This window comes from Pseudonaja textilis, chromosome 16 (assembly GCF_049901715.1).
Source record: "Pseudonaja textilis isolate UNSWEBS1 chromosome 16, rPseTex1.2, whole genome shotgun sequence".
Classification (NCBI taxonomy): Eukaryota; Metazoa; Chordata; class Lepidosauria; order Squamata; family Elapidae; genus Pseudonaja; species Pseudonaja textilis.
The window spans coordinates 7,553,760-7,577,854 of NC_142005.1; the positions used below are offsets into that span (position 1 = coordinate 7,553,760).

Sequence of the window (24,095 nt, forward strand, 5' to 3'; positions counted from 1 at the left end):
CCCTACAGCAGACAAATGGTGACCTGTGATTTTCTAATTTGCAGGGCCTCCAATCGGACGTGTTTAAATGGAAGGAAATAATAATAATTTTAAAAAAGGATGGGAAAGAAAAAACAATAATAATAAAAAGACCAAACCAGAGAATATTCCTCTTGTTTTTATTTCTAGAGCAACATAATTAAATACAGAGCACAATTCCTTTCGTTTTACACCCCCACCTCACCCCCCGACGTAATCGTTAACCTCTTCTTCGCACACAGATCCTCCTGTGTGCTCGCAAACACACACGCAATATTTAGGTCATATAAGTTACCGGAGCCCTGCCCTTTTTTTTGAAATCCTGGGAAAGGGAGGTGGGGGAAATAATAATAATAATAATAAACTGAAAAATTACTGAACCGTCGTCCTTACGGGCTTGCAAATAGAGTGAGGGGCTTAACTTGGGTGGGCCCTTCTTCCTGCCTCTGGTTTAGCTAAAATAGCATATATATTTTTGTTTTTTGCCACAATGCAAAGGTTGAAAAGCAGAATTTGAAACAGGAGGCATCTGCAGTGCTTCCCCCACCCCCCCAAAAAGGGGGGCTTTATTTCCTCTCCATCAGCGCCCCCACCCCACCCCCAGGGGACACATCAGGAACGGAGAAATGGCATCTGATATAAAGACGCCACTTGGAAGTGTTTCTCCGTCCCTACAAGCAGCGGAAGGAAGAGAGAGAAAAAAAATAGCATTTTTAGTGAGGAGGCAAGAACAGAGAAAATCCATTTGGAAATTGGTTGGGATTTTCTGCTCAAGCCCAGTTTTCTACCCCTTTGGCTTAAATCCTTAGCTATTTATGAGGATGTTGCTTACTTGAATGGATGCCCAAGCAACGAAGGGTAGAGGGGGAAAAAAGGGTTGTTTTTTATTTTATTTTATTTAAGAAGGGATGCGAAGCATCGTGGCTCGGAAGGCCGTCAGAGGAAGAGGCTGAGATTGGTGGGCGTCGGAGGCGATGGATGGTCTACGAGGGGTATCTACCCCCCCCCACCCCCCTTAAGATGAGAGCCAATGGGAATTTGATTAAAAATCCACCTTGCACCCAAATTTGGAGGGAGAGACAAGAGAGGAGCCGGGAAGGACGAGAGGAGGGATGTTGACACGGACACCGGGTGTTACTCCGTCGGTAAGCGAGGCCCTGAATCAACGAGGCCGCCAGAACGACGTCGCGTAATCCAGGCAGCCTCCCCGAAATAAAAATTAAATAATAAATAAAAATCCAGATTGAGGAGGGAAGAGATTTCCAGAAAGGAGGAGCTGGGTGGGAATCTCTCTCTCTCTCTGAGCGGATCCTAAACAGAAAGGATCCGCTAATCCGCAACGGGTGGGAAGGAAGCCCATCCAAGGGCTCCCTAATTCCTTCTTGGCTAGAAGAAGAAGACGAACACATTTGAGGTGGGTTCAAATCCTGGCCCTTGGCTAGTTGAGATCATTTTGCAAAGGAGCGCCAAAGATGTCACGAGGAACTCCAGGAAATTATTATTATTATTATTGTATTTTCCTTGGACTTGACAGCTCCTTGCCTGCCACATTCCCGGGAAGAGGCCTTGACAAATCATGCAGCTTTGTGTGTGTGTGTGTGTGTGTCCCCTTGGCACCCCAAAAATGCAGTTCGTGGTGTGTTGTGGCGACGCATCGCTGAGACGCCCTGCCTTCACCTGGACTTAAGAAGTAGGTGGCCAGAGCACTGCGGCGGCAGCATGCTGGGGGTGGGAAGGTGGGGGAGGAAGACTGTGGATATGAGGGTGGGGGGCTATGGCGTGCTTGTGGGGTGCCCGCGGTGCCCGCGAAGGTGGGGGGGAAACGTGAGGTACCGCTATGCCTCCGGGCTGCGATGGCGGGAGCGCAATGTTGAACAGGGTGGGGAATTGTCGGAGGATGAGGCTCCAGGCAGAAGCTCGAAGCAGCCCCGATGTGGTCCTGATGTCCGAACCTGCCCCCCGACCCAGCCCGAGACAGAGTGGTGGGTGGGTGGGTGGGGGGATGGGGGGGACGGACGACACCCACGTCACGCCATCAGGGACCTTCGGCGTGGCAGGTCGACGTTGCTGGAGCTTAAGGCTCGGCTGTCGCAGAGGTTGCCGGAGACCTAGAGAGGGAGGATGAGGGGAGGAGCATTGAAGGGGGGGCAGAGATGCCAGCATCGCCCAGGTTTTTTTGGGGGGTGGGGTGGGGGATTTTGTCCCTCCTTCCTTTTCCTTCTCCTCCTTCTTCCTTTCTCTTCCCTCCCTTCCTCTTCTCCTCCGCCATTCCTTCCTTTTTCCCTTCCTCCCACCTTCCTTCCTTCTTTCCTCCTCCTCCCTCTTCCTTCCTTCCCTTTCCTCCCTCCGTCTCTCTTTCCTTCCTCCTTTCCTCTCCCTCCTCCTCCCTTTCCTCTTCCCTCCCCCTCTCCCTCCATCTCTCCTTCCTTCTTCCCTTCCTCTCCCTCCTTCTCTCCCTTCCCTCTCTCCTTCCTTCTTCCCTCTCCTCCCTCTCTTTATCTCCCTCTCTCCATCTCTCCTTCCTTCTTCCTTTCCTCTCCCTCCTCCCTCCCTTCCCTCTTCCCTCCCCCTCCTTCCTTCTTCCCTTCCTCTCCCTCCTCCCTCCCTCCCAATCCCTTCCCTCTTCCCTCCCCTCCTCCCATCTCTCCTTCCCTCTTCCCTCCCCTCCCTCCCTTTATCTCCCTCCCTCCATCTCTCCTTCCTTCTTCCCTTCCTCTCCTTCCTCCCTCCCTTCCCTCTTCCCTCACCCTCCCCCTTCATCTTCCTCCCTCCATCTCTCCTTCCTTCCTTCCCTCCCCTCCCTCCCTCCCTTCTTCCATCTTCTTTCCTCCTTTCCTCTCCCTCCTTCCTTCCTCCTTCCCCTTCCCTTCCCCTCCCTCCCTCCTCCCATCTTCCTTCCTACCTATTCCCCCTCTTCCCCTCCCTCCCTCCCTCCTTCCTTCCCCTTCCTCTCCCCAGTCTCTCCTCCTCCCTCCCTCTTCTCCTTCATTCCTCTCTTCTCCTCCCTCCCTCTACAAAAACAATCCAGCCACTCGGACCAGATCATATGGTCATCAGAAGACGCTTTTGTTGAGGGGGACGGGCCACAACCTCCCCCCCAGAGTCTCTGGCATTGTTGGAAAACGAGTCCTTGCTGATCCCCTCCCGCCAGGCCAGCTTCCCCACAGGAGCCCGATCCGAAAGAGAAGGTTGGGCGGCTTCCCCGCAGGTGTGTTACCTGGCTGGGCTCTTCTTCTACGCTTTTGTTCAGGAAGTTGAGCGAACTGGCCCTTTTAATCCTGCAGTGAGAGAGAAAAACTAGCGGTGACTGGCATGCGAGAAGCCCAAATCCCTCTTTCAACCTGAATTTGGTCGTTTTATTTTGGCCAGCACCACACTTAGCGCAAACAACTCTTGTTTTATTTCAACGCTGGGAATTACGGGCATTCCCAGCCGGTAATGAGTCTCAAACAGTCCCTCGAGATAAGCACTCACCTTTCTCTCCTTTGAATGGCTGCCAACAACTAAAGTGCCAAATGAACTATTAAAAAAAAAACACCAACCGAAATACAAAGTCCACACAGAGCTTCAAGGATTAATCCGAACAGAGCGAACGACCTTGCTTCCTGCAAAGGTTTCTTCACCTTTGCCCGTCCTTTAGACCTTATGGGAGGGGCAATCACCTCCCAGCCTTACTCCTGAGTTGCCCCTTTTGTTTTGTTCTTGCCTTCTGGCAGCTCTGCGCACACGCAGGCTGGGAACAGGCTCCCCTTATTCCTCTGCCTCGCTGCTGTCAGATTCTGGAGGCTCCGGATACCCCCCAGCCCGCAAATTGGAAACTCACCCAGGGTTCCTCGGTTCTTGGGGGCTGCTCCCTTGGAGCTTCTTAACCAGCATCTCGCTGCTCCGTCGCAAAGCGTCTCGCAGTTTCCCGAAAGAGCCGCTGCGGCGCAGGGCTCCGGAGCCCACCTGGGAGAACAGAAGGCACACAGGTTGGCTCCATCTTTTAAGGCAACAAGGGCTGTGGGGGATGGCAATCCTTCAATTGGATCCAAGACTGCTGCTCCCAGAATTCCCAGCCAGAGGGCACAGAGTTTGGGGAGTTGTAGTCCCCAGTGGGGGATACTTCGGGGGACAGCTTGGTTTCCAGATTAAGCTGTTAATATAATGCACACCGGGGTGGTATGAGGGGCCAAGAATTTTTCGTGTGTTCTTTCTGCTAAGCCTGTATTTTTCAACCTCAGCTGCTTTAAGAGGGGTGGGCTTCAACTCCCAGAATTCCCCAGCCAGCAAGCTCTAAGATAACGTGGATTTTAGCTCCCAGAATTCCCTAGTCAACTTGCTTTGAAAGAGGGGTGCACTTCAACTCCCAGAATTCCCAACCCAGCATGCATCCTTTAAAATATTCCAGAATTCCCTAGTCAACTTGCTTTCAAAGAGCTGTGGACTTCCAACTCCCAGAATTTTCCAGCCAGCAATTCCCCAGCTCTAAGATACATGGATTTTAGCTCCCAGAATTCCCTAGTCAACTTGCTTTGAAAGAGGGGTGCACTTCAACTCCCAGAATTCCCAACCCAGCATGCATCCTTTAAAATATTCCAGAATTCCCTAGTCAACTTGCTTTCAAAGAGCTGTGGACTTCCAACTCCCAGAATTCCCCAGCCAGCAAGCTTTCAGGCATGTAGATTTTAAACTCCCAGAATCCCCCAACGAACATGCTTTAAAGCGGCTGGAATTCAACTCCCAGAATTCCTTATCCAGGATGCTTTAAAATACGTGGACTTCAACTCCCAGAATTCCTCAGCCAGCATGCTGGATGGGGGGAATTCTGGAAGAGGAAGTCCACACCTTTTAAAATGGCTGAAGTTGAGGAACTGCACTAAGCTGTCATGCGGTTTGAATCTTTTTGGAGGTTTAACCCAGTTTAGCGAGTTCTGGAACTCCAGGCCACGGTACTTTAAGCGAACCTGGGTTTTTTTCGCGTGAACACAGCAACCATCCACAGACAAAACCCCTCAATTCTACATTTGTTGAATTTTCTTCTGCTCTCCTCATTTTTACAAGTAAATTCTGTAGGTTAGGTCTCTCTCTCTCTGTCTCCATCTCTCCTCTCTGTCTCTCTCTCTTCTCTCCATCTGTATCACTGTTTCTCTCTCCTTTCTCTCTGCCTCTCCTCTCTCTCTCTTTCTCCTCTCTGTCGCCGCTCTCTCTCTCTCTCTCTCCTCTCCATCTGTATCACTGTTTCTTTCTCTCCTCTCTCTCTCTCTCTCTCTCCTTTCCATCTGTCTCTCTCTCTTTCTCTCCTCTGTCACTGCTCTCTCTCTCTCTCTCTCCTGTCTCTCTCCTGTCTCTCTCCTTTCCATCTGTCTCTCTCTCTCTCTTTCTCTCCTCTCCGTCTCTCTCCATCTCTCTCTCTCTCACCCCAGACCATTCAGCTATGCCTTCTTCTGATTCATTCTCGTTCTCGCACTTCCTGGCGCCGGGAGCCCCGTCGCGGTTCGGTCGCTGTTCGGCACGGTTCCCGTCCTTTAGAAGCTCCACGATTTTGCTTTGGTTGAAAGCGTCCATGCCCTGGGAACGCACAGGAAAGGGTTGAAATATTTAATCTGTGTCGTTATGATATGTACGGAATAACCCCGGAGTAGCAAGGATATGCCCACGGAAACCTTTATGAGAGTAGTTATGGATAACCGTTCAGCCACACTCAAGATACCCTAAATTGAGTTAAAGTTTACTTTAAGAAATAGCACAGTCCAATAAACAGTCCAGGTCATATACGTTTTACAGTTCAAAGAATATCCAATTACAAAGTCTTCTTACCGGTTGCCTTTGTCATTTACAGTAAGCAAAGATATCAAAGTATAAGCACAACAGAGAACCTTAGATAGCAACAGAATGTCAGAGAGAGCAAGCTATGATTTCTCTAGCTCCCTCTTATGGCAACTTGCAATACAACCCACCAATTGGAATATTACAGTGGTTTTGTTTTTAGGCTACAAAAAAACATTGTTGGTTTATATGTTGCCAACCCAACTAATGAGTGGGCAAATTCCTAACATTCTCCCCCTTTATTTAGAACCGTTTATCGGACTGTGCTGTTTCTTAAAGTAAACTTTAACCCGATTTAGTGTATCTGCGTGTGGCTGAATAATTCTTCATAGCTACTCCCAGGTTACCATGTGTGTATCCTTGTTACTCAAGGGTTATTCTGTACGTATCATAACATTGGTTATGGGCCCAGAGAGATATTAAGAATCAGTGTGAATATAGAGTTTCATATTCAGCCAGCTGATTGCGGTGTATTGTTAAACTACCAATGGCACAAGAACAGTCAACCAGTACAACCATTACTGGGGGGCCGGTTTTGCTGGAAATCCAAAGTAGTTTTTCTCCTGCCGAAGGTAACTGGACATCGGGGGCAAAGTTGGAGCGAATAAAGAGATTCTTCTTGCTTATTTGACTGTGTTGCTTTTGTGCCCACGCCCCTTTGCGTCATCCCAGTTTTTTTTTAGTTTTTTTTTCAGTTGTGGCTTCGAACCGTCATTAAACAAACCATTTTGTAAGCTGAGGAACTACCCGTATTGGGTGATCCCATTTTCATCCCATGGAAAGAACAAAACGGCCTCTTACCTGTTTACGCGACTTTTGGGCACATTCTTCCAGCGTTTCGGCGGCTTCCACTTTGCCCTGGCGCCGATATAGGGATCCCAAACTTTTTAGGGTGGCGTTGACGGTCAGGCTGGGAGTGGGGGGGAGAGAGAATCAAAGGCAGGGGGAGGTCAGGGAAGCGAGTTCCGTTGTTAAGTGAATGGAGCTACAACGGTTTTACAAAAGTGAGCTGCTTGCCAAATGCCCAGATCCTGAGAACGCTGGTATGGCTAACACTGCTCAAGCAGGCGACCCTACATACCAGGTTGGAAAAACGGCTGTCCAATCTCTTCTTAAAACATTTCTAGGAAGGAAGGGAGGAAGGAAGGAAGGAAGGAAGGAAGGAAGGAAGGAAGGAAGGAAGGAAGGAAGAGAGGGGCGAGGGAGGGAGGGAAGAAGGAAGGAAGGAAAGGAAGGAAGGAAGGGTGGAAGCAGAAGGAAGGAAGGAAGGAAGGAAGGAAAGAAGGAAGGAAGGAAGGAAGGAAGGAAGGAAGGGTGGAAGCAGGAAGAAGGAAGGAAGAGAGGGGGGGAGGGAGGGAGGGAGGGAGGAAGGAAGGAAAGAAGGAAGGAAGGAAGGGTGGAAGCAGAAGGAAGGAAGGAAGGATGGAAGGAAGGAAGGAAGGAAGGGTGGAAGCAGGAAGAAGGAAAGAAGAGAGGGAGGGAGGGAGGGAGGAAGGAAGGAAGGAAAGAAGGAAGGAAGGAAGGGTGGAAGCAGAAGGAAGGAAGGAAGGAAGGAAGGAAGGAAGGAAGGAAGGAAGGAAGGAAGGAAGGGTGGAAGCAGGAAGAAGGAAGGGAGGGAGGGAGGGAGGAAGGAAGGAAGGAAAGCAGGAAGAAGGAAGGAAGGAAGGAAGAGAGGGAGGGAGGGAGGAAAGAATGAAAGAAAGGAAGGAAGAAAGGAAGGAAGGAAGGAAGGAAGGAAGGAAGGAAGGAAGGAAGGAAGGAAGAAAGAAGGAAGGAAGGGAACGAAAGAATTGGAAGGGACCTTTGAGGTCTTCTAGCCCAAGCACAAGATCCTATATATACCACGTGGAACCAAACGGCTGTCCAATCGTTTTTTTGCCACCCGGCTCAAGGTTCACGGCCACTCCAAGTGGCGGCTACACCACCAGACAGAGCCCGAAGTCGGCTTATTGGGACGGGGCGCACAAACAGACAAACCTCGTGGTTCTGACGCCACCGTCCGCCCACTTCCTGAAAAGCCAATTCTCTCCCTTCCGATTCAAGGGTCGGCTTTCTCCACTCACCTGTCTACCTTGCAGGCTTTATACCAGCTGCCATACTCTCTGTAAGGGGCGCTGTTTTCTCGGTACTTATCCTGGAGCGGGGGAAACAAGATCGGTGTTGGAAGGGAACCTCGTAGGTCATCTAGTCCAACCCCCCACCCACCCCACCCCCGGCCAAGCAGGAATCCCCAAATCCTGGGTTTAAAACAAGCTGGCTTTTGAACTCTGCGCCAAACCCCAAACTACCTTACATTCTTCCCGTTCCTCGGCGTGCATCCAGATGGGTTTATTGTCACCTGTAGAGAAGCGAAGAACGTGGGTTTGAAAAATTCGAGGCATCGGCGCTGCGATCGGTTCGAGACTTGCATTGGGGAGGCTGCTTTGACGTTTAACCTGGTTTGCTACCTCAGCAGGTTCATTTATAACCTGGTTTACCTATACAGACGCTCATTACCTCTCCAGGCTCCTTGCCTGGTCCCCGTTCTTCCCCACTGTCCAATTCTGCTCCTGCCTGCACTGGCTGCCGGCAAACCACAACAGGTTGTAAGCTGAGGCCCTACCTATAACACTAAACCATCATTCCTGGTTTTCAGGCCCCCAGCTTCGCACAGGAGGCCGAGCCCAAGCGGCTGTAACTTGGTCCGTTGTGCGAACCTGGGTGGGAAGCTGAACCCACAATCCGGCTGAAATTCGGGTTGTGCAACATTGCCTTTGAGCTGAGCTCATCGATCCCTGCTCAACCAGGGATCCGCACACCGAAGACAGGAAAATGACTAAGCGAAAGAGACCGTGCGGGATACGGCTGGGTGAGTCATCCTGGCTGGAAAAACAGGAGTTTTCGGCCCAGCCCAGGGGATGTCGGAGTTCACGCATCAGCTGTTCCGACCCAGATCTGCCCAACCCGTGTTGGGAATACGCACACCATTACGTTGCTTCGGGGAGCAGAGCCCCTTGCAGGAGGGGGTTAAGAGAAATCAGACAGAGAGAGAACGAGAGAACGAGAGAATGAAAGAGAATGAGAAAAAGAGAAGAGGAAGAGGAAGAAAGAGAGACAAAGAGAAAGAGAACAAGAGAAAAAGAGAACAAGAGAGAAGAGAAAGAAAAAGAGAAAGTGAGAAAGAGAAATGGAGAAAGAGAAAGAGAGAAAGACAGGGAGAAATAGAAACAGTAATAGAGAAGAATAGAAAAAGAGAGAGAAAAAGAGAGAGGGAGAAATAGAAACAGAAATAGAAAGAGAGAAATAGAAAAAGAGAGAAAAGACAGAAAGAGAAAGAGAGAAAAACAAAGAGAGAAAGAGAGAGAGGGAGGGAGAGAGGGAGGGGGGAGAATGAGAGAGAGAAAGACAGAGAGAAATAGAGACAGTAATAGAGAAGAATAGAAAAAGAGAGAAGAGAGAGAAAGAAATAGAAACAAATAGAAAAAGAGAGAAAAGAGAAAAAGAGAAAGAAAGAGAAAGAGAGAAAGAGAAACAGAGAAAAACAAAGAGAGAAAAAGAGAGGGAGAGAGGGAGGGGGAGAGAGAGAGAAAGACAGAGAGAAATAGAGACAGTAATAGAGAAGAATAGAAAAAGAGAGAAAAGAGAGAGAGAAAGAAATAGAAAAGAAATACAGAGAAATAGAAAAAGAGAGAAAAGAGAAAGAGAGAGAGAAAGAGAAACAGAGAAAAACAAAGAGAGAAAGAGAGAGAGAGAGAAAGACAGAGAGAAATAGAGACAGTAATAGAGAAGAATAGAAAAAGAGAGAAAAGAGAGAAAGAAATAGAAACAGAAATAGAGAGAGAAAGAGAGAAAAGAGAAAGAGAGAGAGAAAGAGAAACAGAGAAAAACAAAGAGAGAAAAAGAGAGAGAAAGACAGAGAGAAATAGAGACAGTAATAGAGAAGAATAGAAAAAGAGAGAAAAGAGAGAGAGAAAGAAATAGAAACAGAAATAGAGAGAAATAGAAAAAGAGAGAAAAGAGAAAGAGAAAGAGAGAAAGAGAAACAGAGAAAAACAAAGAGAGAAAAAGAGAGAGAGAGAGAGAGAGAGAGAGACCCTTCTAGAATTAAAATTCAACCCATATCCTTCCAGAGCTAAGAGTGTGTGTGGTGGGCCGGTGGGCCACAACATCTGGTGCCTTAACCACTAGACCAAACTGCCTTCCCAAAGCGAGCCAGAGGATTCTTCCTCCACGGAACAAGCCTCTTCTTCGCTCTCTTTTAAACACACACCTAGACACCCACACAATCCCTTGCGCACCACCCTCGCTGTCTTTCCAGGCTTCTAGGTAGAAGTCCTCGGCCGGGCTCTGCCATCTGTGCGAAAGTTTGCCCTCCCAACGGGTGAAAATCCTTCCTCCCACGCTCACCGTTGACCGATCCGAATTCCCTCTCGTGCGCCTGGGTCAGGATCTCCTTGTAGAGAGTTTCGGCTTCCTTGTATTTTCCTTGTTTGATGTAAGAAGAGGCCTGGCAAAGATTATACAATCCAGAGGTCAAGAGGAGCAAGCCAGGTGTATTGCTTTCAACCATCCTGGTTTGTCTATTTATTTTTTCTAGGGGTCACATCACAGGAGGAAGAGGAAGAGGAGGAGCAGAATACGGGTTCACATGGGCACCTCTCTTTTGTGAGGTTTGTTCACCACCAGAAACGCGGATTGATTTGGAAATTTATATTGCCGCCTATTCGCACACGGCGACTCAAGGCGGCTTACGAGAATGTAAAAAAAGATATGTATTTATATATATAAATCTACATTTTAAAAAGCAATTAAAAAATGTTGAAACTAACATAACGATGCCATCGCAACTGCCTGAAAAATTTGCACCCAAGCTGCTCGAGAGTAAGTTATATTTTTAAGGGCTTCTGGGTGTTTCCTTGTAGACATTTCATGACCCAGCTAGGTAACATCATCAGTGGGAGAAGGGTTTGTGGAGTGGAGGAGGAGTGGGGGGAAAGGAGGAGGAAAAGGAGGGAGGAAGAGGAGTGCAAAGTCCTTGGTGCTCTCTGAGCCTCCTTGTTTTCTTGCCGGGCATTTCATAACCCTAGCACTGATGATGTTACCTAGTTGGGTCACGAAACGTCGGCAAGAGAACCATCAAGCTCAGAGGGCACCTAAGACCCCCTCGTTTCAACCCCGAGCTAACAACATTCCCCTTTAAAGGAACAGTGTGTTTCCTTGCTTGTTTACCCAACTAGGTAACATCAACAGTGTTAGGGAGTGTGGGTTTTGCTGCCTGTTTATACACCAGAGCGTGCCCTGCCCAGCTTGGTGGGTGAAAAAGATATTTTTCCCTTGCAAATTCCTCAATTAAGGTGATTGCTGTCTGCTTGGCTGTTTGTCTGGTGTTCTGTTTCCATCTTAGTTCTTCTTCTCCTCTCTCAAAGCCCCCACTCACCAGGTTGTTCTTCGTCTTGGCTACGTTTGGATTGTCGGGGCCCAGGCGGGATTCATAGATCTCTAGGGCCCGCTGATAATAATACTGGACTTCCTCGTACTTCCCCTGGTTTTGGCAAAGGAGGGCCAGATTGTTCAGCTGTTTGGCTACATCGGGGTGGTACTTTCCAAGCACCTGGAAGGAAAAAGAAGGCGGCCCTTGTTAGGAATAACATAGGTTACCTAACGTGGTTTGGGTAAAATAATATATATAAACTATGATAGTAATTTTAAGTGTGTGTCCCTTTAAACTGCAAAGCATGTACCGTATTTCCCCATGTATAAGCCACCCCTTTTTTCCAAAATTTTCAAGCCCAAAAAGTTGGGGGGTGGCATATACAAAGCAGGTACACTTTTTATACGTGAAAAATGCATAAAATAATAAAGTAGGAATAAACTGGTTTTCCAGCAGTATGCTATACTTTTTTGTAAAAATTGTACGTGATGATACGATTACGAGTGCGAGTACGCGATAGAAATGCATACGCTAGGCATCGGCCTGAATGCTTCGCTCCTACTCTCGCCCGATGCGTAGATTGCTAGCGCCGCCGCACCGCTTCGCGTCATGACCGGTTGTAGATCTAGACGTCGAATTTTGTTTCTTTGTAAATTTTCTTTCTTCATAACTTGTTTCTCTAATAAAATATTTTTTTCAAAACTTCACAGTCCAAAAATTGGGGGTGGCTTATACAAAGGGGGTGCTTATACATGGGGAAATACGGTAATTTTGGGTGCGGTTGTGAAACCGCCATTAGAGGGAGCAAGAGAACCTGCTGGATTGCTGACGATTGCTGGTTTGATGGATTGATGGTTTGCTAACTGCGTGTTCCCTGCTGCTGAAGGAAGAAAGGAGGTTTGACTTCTTCATATCTCTACTTAATAAAATAACCACCATGTTAAAAAAATTTCTCTATCTATCCATCATCTCTTTACCTTTTTAGAATTTCAACTCTTACTAACTTTTTGGTGAATCTTGTCACGCTTCTTCTACGGCATCTTGTAAGGCACTTCAGACATTTTACACCCTCAGCCTGTCCCTTCGACTCCCCCACCCAAAATATTTTTTGTTCTTGCCAAGGATCTCCGAGACTTAAGGAGTCACCCAGAGTGGCTTTGACAATAAAACGGGCGGCGTGCAAATTTAAGAAGCAGAACAAATTACCTTCTCGCGAATCTCCAGGGCCCTCTTGCACAGAGGTTCGGCTTCCTTATATTTTCCTCGTTTCCCGTACAAGACGGCCAAGTTGTTGAGTGTGGCAGCCACCTGATTGTGAAACACCAACACAATTATTAAATTGGCAGACGACACGACGGTGGTGGGGCTCATTAGTAAGAACCATGAATCTGCTTATGAAAAGGAAGTACAAGGGAAGACAGGGGGGTGTAACGAAAATAATCTTACACTTAACACCCCCCAAAACACCTAAAGAACCTCTTCTATAAAATCCAAGAGAGGCTAGGAAAAGGGTATGAAATGTTGACCACGACTGTTAGAAGTTTTTAATGGCACGCCAGAATATACCGTCTGTAGGGTATCCGTTTGGTTATCCCTGTTTGGTTGGCTAGCCACGCTGTTTAATGCTTAGATTGGATGGGTGGGTGGATGGATGGATGGATGGAAGGAAGGAAGGAAGGAAGGTGAGGATAATGAAGAAAGAAATGGAAGCAAGGAAAGAAGGAGGGAGGGAGGGAGGGAGAGAGGAAGGAGAGGATAATGAAGGGAAGAGAAATGGAAGGAAGGGAGGGAGGAAGGAAGGAAGGAAGGAAGGAAGGAAGGAAGGAAGGAAGGAAGGAAGGAAGGAAGGAGAGAATAATGAAGGGGAGAAAAATGGAAGGAAGGAAGGAAGGAAGGAAGGAAGGAAGGAAGGAGAGGATAATGAAGGGAAGAGAAAAGGAAGGAAGGAAGGAAGGAAGGAAGGAAGGAGAGGATAATGAAGGGAAGAGAAAAGGAAGGAAGGAAGGAAGGAAGGAAGGAAGGAAGGAAGGAAGGAAGGAAGGAAGGAAGGAAGGAGAGAATAATGAAAGGGAGAGAAATGGAAGGAAGGGATGGAAGAAGGAAAGGATACTGAAGAAAGAAATGGAAGAAAGGAAAGAAGGAGGGAGAGAGGAAGGAGAGGATAATGAAGGGAAGAGAAATGGAAGGAAGGAGAGGATAATGGAGAGAAATGGAAGGAAGGAAGGAGAGAATAATGAAGGGGAGAGAAATGGAAGGGAGGAAAGAAAGGAAAGAAAGAATAGAAAGAAAGGAAAGAAAGAAGGAAAGAAAGAAAGAAGGGGAAGAGAAGGGAAGGAGAGGAATGGAATTAAACTAAAATAAATAAATGGAAGACTACACAGTCTTTCAATCCTTCAACCAGAGCTGACAGGAAGGGTCCCAGCTCGCACTCACAGCTGGGTGATCTTTTCCCAGGGTCTTTTCCCGGATAGCCAAAGCATCATTGAGAAGGTGGGCGGCTTCCTTGTATTTATTTTGGTCTCTGGTGGGAAGGAAAACACAGATTAGTGTCTTTGGTTCATGACCTGAAGGAAGGAAGCGGGTGCTGGCTGGGGAATTCTGGGAGCTGAAGTCCACCAAATGTTAACTGTCTTTGGAGACCAAGTCTCGAGCCAAACTTCCAAAAGGATTTATTGAGAGTCAGCTTGCCGGCACTGCCTGGGTGCAGACGACTCTGAGGCACATCATTCATTGTCACCCTTGACCCTGGTTTTCCCCCCCACACCCTGGGTGTATCATAATTCCTATTCTCCAATGGGACACCTCCATAGCCCAGAGTCATCAATCATGCTCTCCAGTTAGATATTTGCAAGGCAGAAACTTCAGTCGCCTAGTTACTATCTTTGAAAAACTATTTATGGAATGCGCTTTCGGTTTGCAAGCTGCTGCACTGCTCCTCCCTCCCTTTCTGTTGACAAGTCTCAAAAGGCCAGAGAAATATTTTATGAGTTCACACACACACACACACACACAGACTTCCACACCTGTACACCAGTGCGAGAATATTCAGCATTGTCGCCACATCGGGGTGATCGTGGCCCGAGGTTTTCTCAAGGTCCTCCAAAGCTTGCTTGCAGAGCGGGACGGCCACTTCGTAGCGCCCCTGCGAAGCGTACTGGATCACCAGATTGTGCAAGGTCCGTAGACGGGCCGGGATCTCGTAGCCGCCCTGCTGGGCTGCCGACTCTCCGCTGTGGTGGGTTGGCCCTGCAAGAGGACAGAGATCGCGGATTCACCAGCCGGAAGGAGCCCACAAGTGTATTTCCCGAAGAAATAACAGGTGGCCCTCGACTTATAAAAGCACAAAACAATAGAGGCTAGGATTGTATTTGCTAAAAACTAGAAAAATGAGAAGACACCATCACAGGAGGAAATGATTAAGAAAATATTGGAATGTGCTGAAATGAGTAGGTTGACATTTGAAATTAGAGAACAAGAGGATAAACCATTTTACAAAATTTGGGATCTTTTCTATCAATGGTTAGATAACAAAGTACAGTAATGAAATATGTAGATTTTTAGAAAATAATAAATATATAAAGATGTACTTTTTTAAAAATTATAACTACAAAATGATTTTAGGATAGATTTGGGATGATAATATGAACTGTTATACAATAAACTAAGTAAATTATGGTTATCTTGTAAAACATGAATGAATAAAAGTATAGTCAAATGATTAATACCGATACTAAGGTATTTAGCTTTTGATTGACAATCTGAGATTATATGTAATGTAACTGTAATTGAAGACTACGAAATGGAAGCACAAAACAATTTGTAAACCAACCGGCACGCTGTAATGTACACCTATGGAAGACAGCTTGATGTTTTTATGGTTTTGTTTGTTTATGTTTGTTTTTAAAAACCAATAAAATCTTAATTTAAGAAAAAAGCACCAAACAATAGAATAACAGAATTGGAAGGGACCTTGGAGGTCTTCTAGTCCATCCCCCTGTTTAATCAGGAGACCTTCTACCATTCTGGGAAAATGGTTGTCCGGTCTCTTCTTAAAAACCTCCCGTGTTGGAGCACGCGCAATTTCTGGAGGCAAGTAGTTCCACTGGTTAATGGTTTGAACTTTCAGGACGTTTCTCCTTAACTCCAAGTTGCTTCTGTCCTGGATGAGTTTCTATCTGTTGCTTCTTGTCCGGCCTTCGGTGGGGGCTTTGGAGAATAGCTTGACTGCTTCTTCTTTTAAGGCATGAAATATGGCTATCCTGGTCACCCCTGGTCCTTCCGATCATGAAATCAGACGTGCCTAATTTCTGCTTTTTATGTTTTAGCCTCCAGCCCCTTAATCATCCTTCCGGTCTCGCTTCACAGCTGCTATGCTTAACCATGAATTCAGAGCCTTCTGAAGCTTACCTGGACCCTGGTCATCCTCGTTAGGAAATAGATCGTCCAAGGTATCTTTTGCTGCCTCGCCGTTTTTCTCATCCTGGGCAAAAAAAAAAAAGGAAATTTTTTTAAAAAAACTGGCATTCACTTTCAAGGGAGTAGGAAAAAGACGGACCTCCTTATTCCCATCTCAGTATAATAGAGATGGAAGGGGCCTTAGAGGTCTTCTAGTCCAACCCCCTTGTCCAAGCAGGAGATAACTAGACCCTTTCAGACAAACGGCCGTCCGGTCTCTTTGGAAGAAACCTCCGGTGTTGGAACTTCTGGTGGCAAGCAGTTCCACTGGTTAATTGTTCTAAATTTCAATAAATTCCTCCTTAGTTCCAGGTTGCTTCTCTCCTTGATTAATTTCCATCTGTTGCTTCTCGTCCTGCCCTCAGGGGCTTTGGAGAATAAGCTGAACCCCACTTTTCTTTGGGGCGGCCCCTCAAATATTTAAACACCGCTATGGTGTCGCCCCTAATCCTTCTTTTCATCAGAAGGACTAAGAGTTGATACGGGAAGGACTAAGAGTTGATACAGGAGCATCTCAAGGCTTTTTTCCCCCTCTTGGCCTGGGTTCAAGGCTTACCTGGCAGAGCCAGAGGAGGCCACCTGCTCTGAACAGGTAGGTTAAAACAAAAAAAAAAGGGTGGGAGAGAAACCACCTACCGAAGGGGAGACGTCCTCGTCGAACTTTTTAATCTGGTTCATGAATTCCAGGTGTTTCTTGTCCTCTTCCAGCTGCGCCACCGACTGCTCGCTCCGCTGCAGCTTGTGCTGGGTGGCGGCCAACTCGTCCCGCAGCCACTGGTTTTCCTGCACCAGGCGCCGCACCTGAGCTCTGAGCTTCTGCTTCTCCGATTCCACGGCGCTCAGGTGGCTGGAGAGGGCGATGATCACCTGGCGCCAGGAACGACAACGACAACAAACAAAAGAAACCAACCCGATTCATCGATCTTGTTTGAAGGAGACTCTGGCCAGGATTCTGCTTGCAAAGTTTATATATATAAAGTTTATATATATATATATAAGTATATATATATATAAATAAAAAAATATATAAATAAATATATGTATATAAATAAATATATATATACAGAATACAGAAGCCTGATGATGGCAGATGAGATTCTGCCGAAACGTTGCTACAACTTCAATAAAGTTAGTCTAAGCCGATAGATACAGAAGGAAGGAAAGAAGGAAGGAAGGAAAGAAGGAAGGAAGGAAGGAAGGAAGGAACAGATAGAAATTCAGATAGATAGGAAGGCAGGAAAGGAAGGAAGGAAAGGAAGGAAGGAACAGATAGAAATTGATAGATAGACAAGACAGGATAGATGAGAGGATAGATAGATAGATAGATAGATAGATAGATAGATAGATAGATAGATAGATAGATATGGATGGATGGATGGATGGATCATGAAAGAAGGAATAAGATAAATAAATAAACAGTGTATGTAGTGTATATTATGTTGGAGGTGGTGACCCTTTGAGAGCTGTTATGCAATGAAATTTCATTTTAATGTATGCCGATTAGGGTACATTTAAAGTGACAATAAAGTTACTCTAAGTTTATAGATACAGAAGGAAGGAGGGAAAGATAGAAATAGATAGATAGAGCAGGAAAGAAGGGATTAGAGATAGATAGATAGATAGATAGATAGATAGATAGATAGATAGATAGATAGATAGAGATGGATGGATGGATGGATGGATGGATAGATAGATAGATAGATAGATGGATAGATGGATGGATGGATGGATAGATAGATAGATAGATAGATAGATAGATAGATAGCAAGCGGGAGGTACCTGGGCTTCTCCGAGGCCCAGCTCGATGGCCTCCAGGGACTTCCTCAGGAGCAGGGCCTTCTCTTGGGCAGCGCTGCTTTCGTGCGGCAGCTGTTGTGGCGGTGGTTCCAGGCGGCTGACGGTGTCCAGCAAAGCGGCCAGGAGGGAGTGGTGCTCGCTGCGCAGCGTCTCCAGGCCTTGCACCACGGCCTTGGTGCCCAGCACGATCTCATCCTGGCTCATCTTCTCCAGCTTCTCCTCCCGGGGGTAGAGCATGGTGGCCATCGCCCAACCTGCAGGTGTGCGGGGAGGGGGGGGGGAGAGAGAGAAGGGCAGTTGGGAAGCAGTGGCTGGGCAGTGTGTGTGTGTGTGTGTGTGTGTGTGTGAGAGAGAGAGAGAGAGAGAGAGAGAGAGAAATATTCTTCTCTCCTACCCTCACTTTCTCTTTGCTTTCCTTCCTCCCTTTTTCTCCTTTTCTTCCCTTTCCTCCCTTCCCTCTCTATTCCTTCCTTCCTCCCATCTTCTCTTTATTCCTTCCTCCCTTCCTCTTCTTTCCTTCCTTAGTTCCTTCTTTCCTCCCTCCTTCCATCTTTCTTCCTTTCTCCATTCTCTCTCTATTCCTTTCTTCCTTTCTCTCTCCCTTTCTCCCTATTCCTTCCCTATTCCTTCCTTCGTTTCTTCCTCCCTTCTTTCATTTCTCCCTTCCTTCCCTCTCTATGCCTTCCGTTTTCAATTCCTTCTTTCTCCTTTTCTTTCTTTCCTCCCTCCCTCCTCATTTATTCCTTCCTTACATCTTCCCTCTTTCTCCCTTCCTTTCCTCTCTAGTCCTTCGTTCCTCCCTCCTTCCCTATTTATTCCTTCCTTTCATCTTCCCTTTCTCCCTTCCTTCCCTCTCTAGTCCTTCGTTCCTCCCTCCCTCCTTCCATATTTATTCCTTCCTTTCATCTTCCCTTTCTCCCTTCCTTCCCTCTCTATTCCTTCCTTCCTTAGTCCCTTCTTCCCCTCTCCTAGCAAATAATGGGTTCGCTTAATGACCACTTCATTTATGACCAACGCGTTCGCTTTACTGACATGCAGAAGCTTGAAAAGCTGGGCGCGGTCACACGATGATCCTCTTTTTACGACCGCCCTGATTAAAAAAAAAAAAAAAGCTGCGGGTTCAACTACTAAATCCTAAATGGAGGGTTCTCTGTACACGGGGTTGGACTAGATGACCTCCAAGGTATCTTCCAATTCTTGTTATTCCACGATTCCACAATCCTTCCTCTCTGCATGAATCTGAGAAAGCTTGAGGACTAGCCCCTTTTCACTGGCTTGAGTAGAGAGAAAGGGGCTTAGAAGCCCCGAGTCCAACCCTCCCCCGCTTTGCCCAAACCCGCTAATAATCCCCAGTTATTTGCGCCTTATCCGAATTAGAAAATTTGAAAACCCCAAATCTACCCGCCACGGTCATTGCCAAAACTATATACAGTCTAAAAAAACAACAACCACCCAGCATCAAAACCACAGAAATGTCCCCACTGATTGTTGGTTTAGGGCAGAGGCAATAAGACCGCCCCCTCTCTCCGGAAGTTGCTCCCTTTGCAAAGACAGGGGTCAGGCTGGATGACCTCTCAGGCCCCAACTCTGTAAACTCAATCCCCCCCCCACTACGTCCCGTCCTTTTAAATCCTTGAACCCCCTCCAAGAGTCTGTCCCATCCAGCAAATCCCACTCCCCCTTTTTGGGGGGGGGCGGATCCGACACGCTTGATAAAAGCAGCCATAATTTTAATTCCTCATCTTCTCCTGCCGAGCCAACAGCGCACCGAAGTTCTCCTCCCCGCTGCCATTCCCACAACCCAAATGATAGCTAGGATTGGCTGGGAAGATTGACCTCTCCGATCCCACTCCTCCTTTTTAAAAAAACCATTTCTCTCTCCTCCTGTCCAGCTTTTGAATGCAATTCTTGGTCTCCCCAGGAGGGGGCTAACGTCCCGGACAATACCGACGCAATGCGGCGCTGAGTGAGTCCTTCACTTGGCCATTTCAACCAAAGTCACATCTCCTCTTCCTCCTCCTCCTCTTTCCCCCTCCTCAAATCGGCCCACTGGAGCATTTCACTTCCTTTTCTGCCATTCCCCCAAATTCTCATTATTATTTTTTCCGAGCCAAAAACGGATGCTGAATTTTTTTTGCAAGAGATTACGAAGTGACCCAAAACTGCATCCCAAGTTGGTTCTAAAACCTCTTTTTTTTCCCCCCCCGCAGGCTGTTCCTTTTGCACTTCTTTCCTTTATTTATTTTTTTGCAAACTCTTAAAATTCAATCACTGGAAAAAGGAGACCCTCCCTTTTCTGTCTCCCACCCACCTCAAGGTCTGTGGGGATGTTCGGAGCACAACTTCCAAGTTGTTAAAAAAATCATCATCGCAATAGTAATAGTAATAGTAATAGTAATAATAATAATAATAATAATAATAATAATAATAATAATGATAATGATAATAATAATAATAATAATTCACCAATTTTGTCTTTCACCTCCAGCCCCTGAAAATCACCAAGTTAAATGGACAAACGGGGAACTTCGCATGGATTTTGGATTGCTGGGGGGTTTTTTTCCGCCAAAGAAGAGATTTTTCGCTCAACCCTCTGGATAAACTGCCAGCGTCCTCATCAGGAAAATCGAGTTTTTCTGACCAAGCCAGCAAGGAGGAGGAAAGGAGCGATCGTCCCAAATGCAAGCAGCCGTTTTTCCAAAAATAGGACATGCTATCATGCCACTCGGGCGAAGCCGGTGTTAATCCAGGCGTGGTTCTTGGGTCAATAAACCGTAATTAATCCAGCCAGTTTAGAGGTGGCGAAGTCAGGTACACCTTTATTTAAATACCTTTTCCAGGGTAGCAGGAGGATTGAAAACACACACACACACACTGGAGGAGGGGATGGGAATAAAAATCTAATCGAAGAGGCAAGCTGTTTTCAGACACAACCTAACAGATAAGCAGAGTTGGAAGGGACCTTGTAGGTCATCTAGTCCAACCCGCCCTGCCCGAGCGGGAGACCCTACGCCATTTCTGACAAATGGCAGTCCAATCTAGGGAGATATTTATCATCCTAGAATCTCTAAGGAAAATAAAAATCAACTAGATTTTGGGGGAATTCAGCTTTGCTTCACTTAGAATTAGTAAGATTTTCCAGGAGGGGGAGAAAATTTATTTTAAAGCTTCTTCCTCTTTTCCTCATTTTCTTTTGAAATAAGCTGCTGGTGTGTCTCTCTCTGCCTTCATCAAAAGTTAAAGCAAGCTCCCTCTTGATTGGTTGGTGATCCCAGTTCCCACGAGGCTTTGCCGCAGGGCCAGTGGCTGGGGATGATGGGCCCACGGAGGGCTTGAAGTTGCTGGTTTTAATTTGGGATGGGAAGAAAGGACTCTTAAATGGGCTTTTATCCCTTTCCACAATTTATCAGATCTGGAGGGGAAGACAGAGGCGGTGTTGTCCAGGGCCATGCAAAATCCTAATTTAATTTTATTTTGGGGGGGTGGGGAGGGACAATCTTTCCTTTCCACCCCCATCTTTGCTTTTTCTCACGCCTGTGGCTCCCTCCACCAATTCACGCCCTCCCTCCAAAGCAGGCCTACCTACATGTGGTGCAAATGCAGCTCAGATAGAAAACATGCTGTGCAGAATCAGGAAGCGGAGTCTGTGGAGCTGACCCCGGCTTGTTATAGTTGCAGGCAAGGAAATTTGGGGGTGGGAGGTTTGGACCCCAGGAAAAGAGCAAGCAATAAAGTCCTTGTATTATATATATATATAATATATATATATCCCTTGCTTGATCCGCAAAGCATTGCTACAACTGAAAAAAGAACGGAGAGAAAGAGAGGTGATAGACAGACAGACAGAGGATAGACAGATATAGAGATGAGTGATAGAGATAGATATAGAGATGATAAGAGAGGTGATTGATAGGTTAGATAAGATTGAGAGATAAATGATAGAGGTATAGATGATAGAGGTATAGATGATAGATAAATGATAGAGGTGTAGAGATATAGATAATAGATAGATGATAGAGGTAGGTAGGTAGGTAGATAGACAGACAGAGACAGACAGACAGACAGACAGACAGACAGATAGATAGATGATATAGGTGTAGTGATAGATAGATAATAGATAGATGATAGAGATAGATAGATAGATAGATAGATAGATAGATAGATAGATAGATAGATAGATAGATAGATGATATAGGTGTAGTGATAGATAGATAGATAATAGATAGATGATAGAGGTATAGAGATAGATAGATAGATAGACAGACAGACAGACAGACAGATAGATAAATAGAGGGAGTGGGAGAGAGAGAGAGAGAGAGATGATAGAGGTATAGATAGATAGATAGATGATAGAGGTGTAGAGATAGATAAATAGATAGATAGATAGATAGATAGATAGATAGATATATGGATGAAAAGAGAGGGGCTTTTTTTTCAGCTTTAGCAATGCTTTATGTCCCTTTGCATTTGGGGGCTCCTTCTGGGCATCTTCCCCTTTTGGGGGTGGGGGGCTGGGAGCTCCCCTCCTGAAGGCCAGGACGAAGAATGCCCCCTTTCCCCATTCATACCCTCAACGGCCTGTAAAAAAAGGCATTTCCCAGTCTTTCTCCTGAAGGGGAACTGGGTGACCTCTAAACTCACTTTTAGAGATTTTTTTAAGAACCCCCATCCCCAGGAAACCCCCACCCCCGTTCCTTTCTGGGAAGACTTGCCCCCCCCCCCACAGCTTAATTGGCATGGGGGGAGGGAGTCTTTTTTGTCATTCTTCTCCTCTTATAAAAGGGTCTCTCCACCCCCCCACCCCCCCATTTTGCCCTCCCCTTGGGACTAACTGAGCCCTTGTGGGGTTTTTTTTGGGGGGGGTCTCCCTTCCCACTCTCTGTTTCTCTCTCTCTCCCCCCTCCCATTCAAGGAATGGGCTGGGTGACCCTAAAAGGTGGAGAAACCCCCCTCCCCCAGGGCAGAGGATAAGAAAGGGGGGGATATCAAAAGCTGCCCCCCCCTTATTTAGACTTCCCTAAAAGGGGGGGAGGGAGATACCCTTCCCAAGCCAGCACCCCCTCTCCCCAATTCTACAGACCCCATTGGGGAAGGGGCTGCCTGCCCCCCTTCCTGAGCCCCCCCTTCCCTTGAGGAGGGGGGGATGAGAAGGGGGGATGAGGAGGGGTCTTCCTCCCCCCCACCCCGCTTTTGGGACCCTCACCCCCTCCCCTTGTCCCCCCCAAATAGAAGACACCCCCCTCTTTTAAAGGGTGTGTGGGGTCTTCCGCCTGATAGAGGGCAGAAAGAGCCCCTTCTCATGTACCGGGGAGGGGGGGGAAGAGACATAAAGAAGGGGGGCAGAGGGAGAAAGTGGGGACCCCCCCCCTCTCCCCGCCTCGCCCTCCTCCCTACCTGCGCGCGCAGCCCCGGCTCGACCGGTGCGTCTATCCAGCCGGCGGACTCACATCCTTCCCGGCGGGCTTTGCGGCACCGGCGGGCGAGCGCGCGGCCCCGCCCCCAAACAACCGCCTTAAAGGGGAGGCGGAGGAAAGGAAGGGGGGGTGGGGGGGGGAAACAGAAGGCGCGTCGGAGGACAAATAACCCTCCTCGGCGGCCCCTCCCGCGCCGCTTCTCTTAAAGGGGAAGGCGCCTACCTGACGAGCCTTCCCGTTTGGATGGGGGAAGATGCTCCAGCTTGCAAATTACTAAGATAATAAATATAACAAGATATTTTAATAGAATGTATTTTAATATAAATTAATATAAATAGAAAGTGTAACATATACTGATTAATATTTAATATTAATTTGTACTTTGCTCATTTGATTCTTTTTGTTAGTTCTTATTGTTTTTATTTTTATTTTTTTGTTTTAAATATGATTTTACATTGTGTAAGCCGCCTTGAGTTGCCATGGGCGAATAGGTGGCAATATAAATCAAATAAATAAATAAACAAATAAATAAATGAAATATATTAATATAAATTAACATAATACAAAAGTATAAAAATTTATATATATTTATACAAACACACACACACACACATATATATATATAAACTTAAGAAAACATATATGTATGTATGTATGTATGTATATATATGTATGTATGTGTGTGTGTGTGTGTGTGTGTGTATGGCATTCAGCTTTGTTCGGGTATTTTCCCACTCATTGTAGTTGTGCTTTTGTGCTTAAAAGCACAACTACAATGACGTGGGAAAATACCCGAACAACGCTGAATGCCATACATGTAAGTACCCGCGAGAACTTGAATGTATGTATGTATGTATGTATGTATGTATGTATGTATATAGATATATATATATTTTCTGAGGTTCTCGCGGGTATTTGTATGTGGATCTTTGGTTGTTCGGGTTTTCTCCCGCGTAAGATTGGCAGTATCTAGGCGACGTTTCGATGAAGTCTCATTAATCATCTTCAGGCTTGTGTCTTCGGCTCTGTGCTTCTCAGAGTGAAGCACAGAGAAGCACAGCATTTCACTCTGAGAAGCACAGAGCCGATATGAGGGGGTGTTGCTGCAGAAGCCCCCCACTTATTCCTGGTTGGATGTTGCATGGCAAAATATAGAGAGGGGGGGAAACGCCACGTTGGAGGCCTCCCTGTAT

General features: G+C 46.7%; 1 protein-coding gene across 1 annotated transcript; it reads right to left on the reverse strand.

The window, feature by feature from the left end:
* Nucleotides 1–141: 141 nt before the first annotated feature.
* KLC2 (kinesin light chain 2) lies at nt 142–22,993 on the reverse strand. The gene is made up of 16 exons (XM_026716421.2): nt 22,883–22,993; nt 17,471–17,742; nt 16,328–16,558; nt 15,644–15,716; nt 14,260–14,482; nt 13,670–13,757; nt 12,443–12,544; nt 11,243–11,416; nt 10,213–10,312; nt 8,115–8,164; nt 7,890–7,960; nt 6,628–6,736; nt 5,419–5,568; nt 3,842–3,966; nt 3,236–3,296; nt 142–2,126 (listed from the first exon to the last, which is right to left on the reverse strand). The coding sequence occupies exons 2-16, from the start codon at nt 17,732–17,734 to the stop codon at nt 2,046–2,048; spliced, it is 1,902 nt and encodes a 633-aa protein (XP_026572206.1). The 5' UTR covers nt 17,735–17,742; nt 22,883–22,993; the 3' UTR covers nt 142–2,045.
* Nucleotides 22,994–24,095: the final 1,102 nt, after the last annotated feature.